Below are 12,375 nucleotides of genomic sequence, written 5' to 3' on the forward strand. Positions count from 1 at the left end.
TTACATATTCTAAACAAGTGAAAATCTAAATTAAGAGTATCCCATTTTTAAGATACAAATAAAAATGTATTGTTTTATGTTTCTCTGAAAGTTTGTAAAATATAATGGAGGGCCTTTATGAGATAAGAAAGCATGTTCAATAAGCTTCCAAAGATTTAAAAAAGAGAAGTAAAGCAAAGTACTAAAAGGTAGCAAAAATCTAAATACATGAAATGAAAATGAGGTTGGAACATCCTCGTCATCATGTCATGTGATAGAAAAAACAATTAGGTGCACGAACTAACTTTAACTAGTATTAGTTCGAGTTAGTCCATGACACTTAGCCACCTTGTTACAAAATATGCTACAACCTTTTACAACTTTCTAACACATTTAAAATAATGTTTCTTATTTTTACAAGGTATTTATTTTTTAATTCACGTTCATTATTGACGTTTTTGAGTTTAGTGCTGGTCATCCTTTCTTTTCTTTTTTTGTATTTTTTTTTTTATCGTCTCATTTTGTAAGGACCACATGAGGTGCCTTCTCTTTATTTGTTTGAATTCTCTATATCTATGGTTTCATCAAACCCTTCAAATATTTAATATCATATCAACATTTTTCTGTATGTACCCACTAACGAAGGTGCACTTCATAACAGAAAAAAAAACTTTTACAAATTTAAAGGGCAAAATTTGATTTTTTTTTTAAGTTAAGAGACCAAGCTAAATATAAAAATAATTTTAAAAAAACTAAAGCAAATTTTCGTCTTATATAAAATAAAATGAGAGGTGATACGAAAATGATTACAAATGGACATATTCTTGGATAATTATGTAAGAAAAAAATTTAATCTTTATTGTCAAAGCATATAAAATTTCAACCAGAACAAGACACGTATACTTGTTAAAATATAGAAAAATATAAATTATATGATGACTTTGTTATATTTATTTAATTTTAACAAAATTTTATGGAAATAATTGTGATCATATGAAGTTATTATTTAATAACTAGATCAAGATAATTTATATTTTATGTGAAATTGTTATCACTGGTAAAAAAATTAACCCTCATATTGCATTTCTGATAACTTATATTTGAGAACTATAGTTTGTATGTCTTTAACAAATCTATAAGCACTCTTGATAATTATTTCAAATAATGATCTAAGCTGATGATGAATCAAAATTCAATTTTATATGAGAATTCACTGATTGATGTTCGAAGACAAAGTTTCAGGTATGATTCAATCTATTTTCTTGTTATTAAGTACTTACCATGAACAGTGATTTTCTTCGTGAATTCTTTACAATTTGAAACAGTGATATTTTAACTGGGAGTGTTATTAGTTACTTAACAAAAATATTTAAATTGATATATATTTGGAGAAAGCAACATTCCTTTACCCCCTTCAATATAATAAAGCCTTTTTTTTTTTTTTCAACGTCTCCCAGTCCAATTCCCCACCTACCCAAAACAGAAACAAGGGTGTTGCTCCCTCCACCACCACACCTTTCTTCCTCCACCTCCCATTTACTATTTTGCTCCTAAATAAATTTTTTTTTTCAGGATTATTTTTAATTTTACTCATTCACAACCTATTCCACTAATAACTTATTCCAGTCCTTCGTATATGAATAAAATATTTTTCTTTTATTTTAACATTATATTTCTTCCTGTCTTTCTTTTGTCGGTGTGAGATACTACAAGTTGTAAAGGTTGATGGTGGTGGAAAGAATTATCAAACAATCTCCCTCTCGTGATGTAGTGTTGCTCTCGTGGTGCAATGTGTGGAGTGGTGCAGTGCGTGTGTTACTTCCTCAAGGTGCGTATTCGAATAAACCTTCAAATAAAACCCTAAAATAAAAAACGTAACCTTTAAACAGAGGTGACATCCTTCAACGGATGTCAAAATCCTTCAACGGATGTCAACATCCTTCAACGGATGTCAACATCCTTCAACGGATGTCAACATCCTTCAACGGATGTCAACATCCGTTTAAGGAAAAAACGGATGTCAACATCCGTTTAAACGGATGTTGACATCCGTTTTTTCCTTAAACGGATGTTGACATCCGTTGAAGGATGTCACCTACGTTTTTAATTTTAGGGTTTGTTTTATTAGTTTATTCTTTATTTTAGAAATATTTTAATAATTTAATTTAAATGTTTTGATTTATTATTTTTGAATATATTTTTAATGTATTTTAATAATGTAAGGAAAATGAAGAAGAAAGAAACAGATGAGAAGTGAAACGAAGAAGACAAATGGAGTTGTAGAGTAAAACTGAAGACAAATTGTTAAACGGAATTGAGAGATGGAAAGATTGAGTGCAGGAAGTAAAGTAGGAGAACTATGTTTGAAATAAATTAAAATAGTATAAGTAAAAAATTTTAATTTGAGGATATAATTGGAATTAAAAAAAATTGGGAAGATGGAGGGAGAAAGGTGTGGTGGTGGAGGGAGCAACACCCCAGAAACAAAGACAGTCACACACGGCCCATACCCTTATTTTTAAAACGAGTCTTTTACTTCTCGCACCCCATGATTACTACTTACACACACTAATAACACAATAAAATACCTTCTCGCATCATACCACTATCGACGTTAAAGCCATTGTCGCCACTATATCTTTTTCTCCTCTTTTGCACTTTCGACTGCACCTCCGTTCTCCACTGTACTTTCTGAGAAAAAGAAGAAAGAGAGAGGGAGAAACATTGGATTTGGTGAAAATTTTGTTTTAAAAAATTTATTCTAGAAAATAGTTTATATGTGCCGACAAACTTGTTCTAAACATTTTGTTTTAAAAAGCATGTTTCATAAACATGTTCTAGCAGCTCATTCCAAAAAAAAAAAAACATTTTATGTATTTTAGAAAGGTAATAGAGACATGTGAAATGGTTAAACCTTTTTTATATATAACAAAAACAAAAGTAGTATTTATTTATCATTTATCATCTTTGCGTTTTTGGTTCTGCAGTGAGAACCAAAAATTACATAACAAATGTATTGGTACATAATACAATACATAATGTACATGTCAAGGAGCAAATTCCTAGAATGTGTTTATGTTACTACAATTCTATATATATATATCAGACACAATGTAATTGGAAAGAGATAATGGAGAAGCATGAAGAATCTTGAAAAATACACACGTGAAAGATTTGCAAAGCTCCAACTCAGAAATCAAATTTGTTTGTTATTCTTCATCTTTACGTCAATGTTTGAAGTTACAGGAGAAGACCAGTGTTCTTCATATTCTGCTGGATTTAGAGCGAGATGAACCACGACTGCTTCCATTTGAATGATCTCTCTTTAACAAGGCTTCCAGATTTTGGAAACATTTCAATGGCCTAACCTGCATGTTACAAACAGTGTGAATGTTACAATTGCTCCACATGTTGTGTAATCACTAAAAGCTGTTCAAATAAATGAAATACAGTGCCAAGTTTTAGTACAACGCTGGACAAAAATTGTAAATTGCCAATTGCTTATATTTGCATAAAACCAACAGTAAATTTAGCTGATAAATTATGGATGGTAGTCTTCATTAAAATAGCAAAATCATTTAACTATGAGGAAGTGAATAATATTAGACAAGTGACAAATAATGACTTTAACTAGTAAAGTATGAAATATTTACAAACAGAAAGATTAGGCATTTAGTCCATTGTAGAGAGTTTTGAAGAAGCACAAATATCTGATGCAGAGAGAGGGGAATGTTATGCAAGAGAGAGGATAACCTTCCAACGTCTTTTTTGACCGATTGTGTTGTAGATGAACTCCAGCCTTGTTATAATTTGCCTGAATGTTGGCCTCATAGCTGGATTTTCATTCCAGCACTCCTCAATCAATCTACAAACATTATCATTATTCATTAGAGATTAGCAGAATCATCATCAAATGAGAGAAAGCATTGACAAAGAGATTATATATATATATATATATATATAATTTTAGTCAAATAGTTTTACTTCAATGATCTTAGCTTAACAGATAAATTCCAACTTTTAGAAAGAGATTAATAACTTCTGAGCATTGGCATAATAAGAATTGGTTTACAAACATAAAACATTGTTAAACATGGCAATATCCAAATATTTATATTTATGCCTTATTAGTTAAAGGATGGTAAGTCCTCTGTTAAAATGAGAAAATAATTTAATGGGAAAATAATTTAACATCCTTTTACTTTTCTAAGCAAAATGAAATCACTGGACTTTGAAAAAATTACCCAAGGAACATAGATGACTTACTCTCTAATTCCATGGGAGTAATGCTTGGATGGAGCTCGAAAAGGTGGACGCTCTTTGGCAGCATACACCTTAGGAACTTCATCTTCTTGCTTTGCAGAAAAAGGAGGGCAGCCTTCAATCATCTAAAAGATAAACATAAGAAACATCAATAATGACTACAGCTAGTTAGGATCTTAACATTCACATAAAAGCTACAATAATTCAATCAAACCAATAAATATTATTAGAAACTCGACAGCAGAAAAAAATTGCTATCATATTGTTGGAGATATTGGGTTTTGAAGGGAAAGAGAAGTAAATAACCAAGTTAAAAAGGATATCAAAATTCTACATCGTTGGTTTTCAAGGAAAAATAATGTAGTTTAAATGTCAACTGGTAGTCAAGAAAGTTCTCATACAGTATATGGATACAACACAATCAATCGGTGTTGGGCCTAATGACCTAATCGGCATAGATGAAACAAAAAAATAGTTACCTCTTGTAGAATTAGTGCAAATGAAAATACATCCACTTTGGTGTCATATTCTTCTTGTTTGAAAACTTCCGGAGCCACATACCGGCCTATGAGCAATAAAAGAAAAATCCTAGTTTCAGAAAATCAACAGGGCATGGAAAATGTCACAATAGTGAAAATATTCTCAAATTCCCCATTAACAAGAGAATACAGCATTTCAGATATTTCAATATTTCAAGTGTGCATTAATGACAGTTCTGAAGAAAAGCAGCACCCACAGGAAGTTTCTTGGCATGTTAGAGGCTTGTCTTCTTTAACGGCCAGCAACTTGCTAACCCCAAAGTCTGCAACTTTTAGGTGCCCAGAATCATCCCGCAATATATTACTGTTGGCTTACTCATAAGCAACATCGATAAAAAGTGTAGACTGTATCAGCCACTAAACCAGACACACACGGACTTCACATAAAAGAATATACAATTAAGGAAAAAACAATAACCGAACAAAAGAAACTTACGAAGGTTCAAGATCACGGTGAATAATGGGTGATGGCTTATTTTCATGCAAATAACCCACTCCCCTGCATAATTTCAAATAAAAAATGGTATTGAGTACACTTAATAAACCAAAAGATAAAAAAAAGGTTAGCAGAGACATCATTATTTATGAAGGACGGAGGTATCTTTCAAAAATAGATTGAATACCTTTTGATCAAATTAATAACTGTCTCTGGGGGTCATATAGAAAGGACTGACAGTTTGTGAGCCAAAACCATTTAGCCACTTAGATCCTATTCGATTTATATCTCTGTATGGATGCAGTTATGTTACTGGACAAAGGGATTAGACCATTACACAACCCAATTAAGCATAGACTTCAATGGTAGTCCATATATTCATTTATTTATTTACTATATGACAAAAATCATACACCTTTAGTTAATTTTATCTTCAGTTTGTTACTTTCTAGTTTCTCAAGACAAATTCTTCTTCTTTTCTCCTATATTGAAAATGCTAGCCACTAGGGCAAGATATGGAGGGATGAATAGAAGCGAGTTGAAAGAGATATAATGTGCCATTCAAATGATCACCCAAATATCAGACCTTACCCCCGACTGAACCTTGGCAAAATAAGTAGCACCCAAACAATCACTTCCTAGTTTCCAAAACTGAGCTCAACCCACACTTAACCAAGAACAAACCACCTGAATGTCAACACAGGAATTTTCCTGTTCTATGAACTTTAAACGTGAATATGAGAATGTCAAGACAGAACTGGATCCAACTTCTTTGAACCAAAGTTCACTCCATAACATGATACAAAATAAGGCAAGATCCTGACAAATGCATCAATAGTAATCATGACACAACAATCAAGCCACATGCAACCAAGTGAGAATGTCTCCTTGATCTATGCGATAAAAGGTTCAAAAAATTATCCACAATTTCAAAACACGACCTTCCTATTTTATCAAAGCCTTGAGACAACTATGTAAAGTGTGGCAAAAAATGAAAGACACAGTGCTCTAAGAATTAAAACGGGTGATAAATAGAAAAGTAGTAGCTCACAACATCTAATCCACTATAATAAATACTAAAATTTACATACGTTTCTAACATTCATGCTATATGTACATCCCATAATTTAAAATTAAATATTTTCACCAAAGTCAGTTTTCATGCAAACATATATATAACAAGAAAAACAGGGGATACCTATATCTGTACGTAGGAAAATTCTAAAATGAAAAATATCCTATAGTTTATGTGCTCTTCTGATCTTTTACATGACTAATAACAACTCACAAGCACCAATCAAAATAAAATCACCCCCTTGGTAGAGAGACAGAAAGAGAGCTGATTGTGAGACTTATGCTGTAAACAGAAAAACCCAGAAAAAAAACAATGCATGAGTGTCGTCAATACCTAGCAATATCAAGTGCAAATCTCACAGCTGTAGATGGTTTCAAAGCTCCCTTTCTTTTCAAGAAATCACGAAGATCTCCCTGCAAGACATGGAAAAATTAGATCAAGACAGGAACATTTTATCACATTACTGTTTAACTTCAACAAATATCCCAAGAAATCATGTTCCATGCAGCTGTAGGACAAAAAACCTTGGGAAGATATTCTGTCACAATCATCATTGGACTGCTCTGAGTCACAGCACCCAGAAATTGGATGACATTTGGATGCCGGATCTTCTGGAACAAGGCAAGTTCATCTCTGAAAGCCTTCCTGAGCAAGATCAAGTAAATTAATTATCATGAAATTAGGTAACAATTTTTGCACAAGGTTTGTGAGAGCAACTCACACTTTCTCCTCATCACTAATTACTTCCTCCCCAAGCTTTTTTACTGCAACCTCTGTTCCACGCCACAATGCACTACAGAAAGTCCCCTGCAAATTCAGGAAAAATTAACAGAAACAAAAATCATTTAGAAGCAATGACATTGAAGATTATTCACGCAAGTAAGTAATTATGTACAGAAACACAATATTTAAGAGAATCTGCAAGCTGGGTCTGGATATTCAATAGTAGTAGTCAAATTCCTTGAGAAACAGGAATTGGCTGGTTTCAATACTGTATAGTTACAGCCATTTAATAAAACTTGCAAAATCATCAAATAGTGTCATAAATCTAATGAAGGTGTATAAGGTGACATTTAGATAAGGGATTTCAATTTCATCAAATTTTAAAATGGGCAGGACTTTAATTACTTGTAATTCCTTCATTTTTAAAATACTTTGTTTGATATTTCAAACTCTTCGGTTTAATTAAGTAATATAATTTCCATCATATTCAAATTTCATATTGTGCTATTTGAAATTCCTTCTTCTTAGGATCTATTTGAGACTACCTCATTATAAAATTCCCATTATCTTAAAAATCTTTGGATTTTACATCCAAAGAGGTCACTTTGATGTATGATACTTCAAATTCACTTAAAAATTGAATTTTGTCACAAATTCTACATCCAAACACACCATAAGAAAGCCTTTACCTTCGTTATCTCCACACTGTTGGTAAAATCGAGCTCTTCAGGATTTATTTCATACTCTGGGACTTCACGTGCATGATTAACATGCATAGGGGCCATCTGAAACAGTATAATCACAACATGTATTCACATCACAACCAAAAGCAGAATATAAAAGCTAAAACTGATATGTAAAAACAAATAAATACAACAACTTGATAATTTACAATCCTAAATAAACACATACCAGTGGCTTTGCTCCATGCTTCTCCAATAGTTTGATCACGTCATTTCTTTTATAACAAATAGCATCAGCAAGTGGCTGGTTAAGAGATGCAAAACTAATAATCAGTCCCGTGATTGCATATCTAATACAGAAGACCCAGGAACAGTAATTACAGAGTACAGAGAAGAGTATCAGAGATAATTAATTAGTTATTCTAGGTGGGATAGTATTCTTTTTGTTATCTTTTTATGATACAATCCCTTTTCTATCCTTTATGATACAATTGTATCTTTTTTCTTTTATCCTTTGGGTAAACTCTATACATATACGAGCTCCGGATTCTTACTTTAATCAAATAATGAGAATCTTTTTTGTATTCTTTAATAAAGAGGAAAAGAAGGAGCATAAGAAAAGATTATAAAAAGAAGGTTAGATGAAACACAATACAGTTGAATCTTTACATCACTTCATCCGGAGCTAAATTAAGGATAAGCACAGTCACGATTAATAGAACAACACTTCAAGCAGAACGTAATTAGAAACCTAATACAATCTGCAAGACAAGATCAGTCCTATTTTCAAAGTATATAATTACTTATATCCTCTTGATGTTTACTTCTATCATACTAACTTTTCACACAGGCAAGTGATAAGTCAACGTGCATCAGAAGTATCTTCTGTCAAATATCAGATAAAAACACTGCCTAACAGATGCATGCTAGTGCACACCATCTGTTCCACTTTGAGTTTAGACACAAGGTTATCAAATTGACATTTAATCATCACCAAGCTAATCTGTTGAATTGTAAATCATAATTTGCTTTGCATCGTAAGTTTCAAAGCCAACAAAAAATAACTCCAAATGCATCATATAGATTATTTATACTGTGCAGTCTAATAATTTTAAACTAGAAATAGATAAAACAACTTAACCACGAGTATCATTAACAAAATTATTAGAATATCACAGTTTGTGATACCTTTACTTTGTAAGGATGGAAAGTAAATGTTGAAATAGTCAAGTAGAGTGCATGCATTGACTGACAGATTTATAAATAAAATAGATAAATAATCAAATTGGATAAGATCAAAAATATTTCTTCAATTCTTTTCAATTAACAAAGTGGTCGAACCCTGTTATTCATACCCATGATGAAAAAGTTTTACTAATTCATTCGCGTAATGTGAGATTCCAAGTAATTTGTGGTTCATCATATGAAACGAGTCAAAATGCAGTCAAATTGTTTTGAATAGAATTAAATCTTGAAGCGCAACAAGGAAGATTCTAATAACCTTCAAAATAGATTGTGGTGGTAACGGAATATTTTGAAGATCTCACATTGCAGTATATAAGTGGAGCAGTACTAAAGTTGGTTTTATCAGTTAGACTTAAACTCATATATTAGAGTCTATCCTATTGAGTCATTATTGGATCACCACATCTTGGAGATCTGCAGTTAAATAGAAATAAGGTCAATTTACTATATATAAGAGAATATTTACATGATTTGATTTTGAGAGGATAAGTTAAGCTTACACTCAATACCTAATAGAATCTAAGATCAAGGCATCAATCTCCTCCTTTTGATAAGAGACTAACTTAAACTTGCTCGAAGAAATGCACGCCTAAACAACAATCATATTTACGAAAAATGACTCTAACTTATTCTACAATACACTAAACGCAATCCTTTATTTTAGGCATTACATTACACAGAACGAATCCACCCTAGACGAGACCTCATTTGACTAATCAAACAACCCTGAATCCAGATACAACAACCCTGAACGCTTAAGCCAAACCTTAGACATTTTCTGTATGAAATTTATGGTAATGATATCGTCTTTGTCCGACTAAAAACCGGAAATAGCAATACCAACAAACCGTGTCAAACATCAAAACACAATCACTTGTGGCACTAAACAAAATCAAGAATTAAAAAGAAATGAAGTGAAGTTACCGTGCTCCCCCATCGATCTTTAGCATCAACTTCAGCACCTTTTTGGAGTAACAAATCAGCGACATCAGTGAAGCCCTCACATGATGCGACATGAAGAGCAGTGCGATAATCAATATCCTTGTAATTCACACTCACACCAGACTCCAACACCTCGCGAATACCATCCACATCCCCTTCGAACGCCGAGTACATCAACCTCACACCCTGATCAACAGCGTCTCCTTCGTTTTGAGGCTCCGCTCCTTCGTTATGGCGTTCTGGGGCAAGCGATGACTGCTTCCCCAGCGTAAACCTCGCAGGGTTTTTGGATTCCATGGCGTAAAGAAAAGCGACCCAGAAAGTTCAGATCAAGAAAGATTTGATTTTGAAGTTTGGAGATGGAAGATTCAACGGGACGAAAACTTGATAAAACTCTTTTCACTTTGCTTTTGAAAATTTTACTAGTCCGACCGAGCCACTTGTGATCGATGACAATGATTCACTTTTGTCAGCGCAGTCCCACGTGGAAATCTTTGAATTCAGGCTTTCCGAACACGCGGTGGATTTTACGCGTAGCGCGTCACGCGTTTGCTTCAATGCCAGCTTATCGCGCCAACGTGGCGCAGAGTAAGATATACCTTACTAACGTGTGCCGCTGGCGGCGGATGCAATTGCTGAGATTAGATTTAAGAAGATCTTGACCGTTGGTTACGTCTAACACGGAGTGGAATGGCCGTTCTTTGATAAATGTTTCTTTTGTTCTGGTAGCCGTTGAAATTCGACTACTCCTTTTTAAAAGTTAGATTACCAAAAAATGCAAAAGGAGAAAAATAAGGAAATTGATTGCATATGTTTTTAATGGAGAATTGTTCACCGATAACGACTGCTTATTATTTTCGATCAAGTTAGCAACCTCTAACCATTTATTTAATGATAAATATATATTTTATTAAAGAAAATGTCTTTTCAACATGAACCCAAAGATTCATCTCCAAGCAAGTAATTTGGTCTGTTTATGAGGTTTTCTCTTATGTAAACTTCTTCTTAGAACATAATAATTATTGATTAGGTTTCTATGTATCTTTAAGTTGTTCAAAATAATAAAAAGATTTAAAACTTTATCAAAATTATAAACTATTTTGAATTTTTCACAAAATTAACTACTTCCTTTAAAATAATATTTTTTATGATTGTAAAAAAAGCATGAACTAGTTTAAAATTTTATTTAAATATATAAAAATTAGTTAATAAATTATTTGTAAAATTAATTTATAATTTATTAGTTTTATGTACTCACAATTTTAAACTATTAAATTAATTTATTTTTATTTTTACTTTTATTATTTTAGTTAAACAGTTACGGACATTAATTATATTCTTGAAATAATTACTTAAACCTTAAAATTTCTATTAGGAGGCATTTGGAATAGAAATTTTGTTTAGTATAAATTCCAATATTAGCTTTCCATGTTTAATATATGTAGTTTTTGAAAACAAAACTCAAAACATATTCTGTTTTATGAATATTTTAGTCAAGTGTTCTTCAAATTATTCTTATGGAGATTAAGAATCTATCTTCTATAGGTGTCAAGAATCAAAGTTCTTGGAGATGATAGTAAAGTTTTAATTATATAAAAAGTATAATATAACTTTTACAAATACAAAATTCTTCCTCTTAAACGAATAGAATATTATTTTAGTCCGAGTATAAAGTCCTCTCTATTTTTTACATCATTTGTCTGCGATGTTTCTCATTATTAAGTATTTGATATGGAAAATGCTTTGATTGATTTTGATGAGATTCCTTTTCATTATTAATTTGGAGTTGTTTTGTTTGAATTTGATGATGTCCAATTCCCATTTTAATATTATCGCCGTTACATAAATTGATCAGAAGTTTGATTAAAATTCTCCGTTATCATTATGATGGCTTAATCTCATTGCCATATATTAGTTCTTACAATAAAAATAAAGATTTGATATGGAAATCAAGAGTTTTTGTTACGTTTTGTGTTGATAAACTTCTTTTAAACACTTATCAAAGAAAAAATATATTTAAAAGTAAGAAATAGTTTAAGTAAAGTTAATTTTTACACGTTTTTTAATTTATTTTTTCTAAACTTTAATCACTTTAAGTAAAAAAAAAAATTGTAGAATTTGTTTTTTTCAGATCTATGGATTATATACATTGCGCTAACACAAAAAGTAACAAGATTTCAAAAATATAATCTAAAATGAAAGCTTTTAAGATATAGTTTGTAACTGAACAAGTATATTTGTATATTATCATGTGAAGTTCTTAGATATAAGGCGCTTGAAATTGTCCTCTTTCCCACTTGTTGTTCCATAATCAATTATTAGTTCATCATAGTTAATGAATGTGCTTAATCAAATGAAACTTGCTAATAATTATGGATTTGTTGATTCCATAAAGTTGTCATAACTTGGTGTTACTTTTGTAGATTTGTACTCCCTGATAAGGGAAATGTTGAAACATATTACAAAGTGTTTAGAGGTCTTGTGGTTTAG

General features: G+C 31.7%; 1 protein-coding gene across 1 annotated transcript; it reads right to left on the reverse strand.

Annotated features, from left to right (window-relative positions):
* Positions 1–2,877: 2,877 nt before the first annotated feature.
* Positions 2,878–10,352, reverse strand: LOC124825921 (Integrin-linked protein kinase family). Its single transcript, XM_047298664.2, has 12 exons — positions 9,868–10,352; positions 7,928–8,002; positions 7,705–7,800; positions 7,014–7,099; positions 6,817–6,937; positions 6,626–6,705; positions 5,218–5,280; positions 4,979–5,085; positions 4,722–4,807; positions 4,246–4,367; positions 3,733–3,844; positions 2,878–3,347 (listed from the first exon to the last, which is right to left on the reverse strand). The coding sequence occupies exons 1-12, from the start codon at positions 10,180–10,182 to the stop codon at positions 3,243–3,245; spliced, it is 1,368 nt and encodes a 455-aa protein (XP_047154620.1). The 5' UTR covers positions 10,183–10,352; the 3' UTR covers positions 2,878–3,242.
* Positions 10,353–12,375: the final 2,023 nt, after the last annotated feature.

Source organism: Vigna umbellata, chromosome 5, assembly GCF_029865625.1.
Source record: "Vigna umbellata cultivar VRB3 chromosome 5, Vumbellata_1.0, whole genome shotgun sequence".
NCBI classification, from domain to species: Eukaryota; Viridiplantae; Streptophyta; class Magnoliopsida; order Fabales; family Fabaceae; genus Vigna; species Vigna umbellata.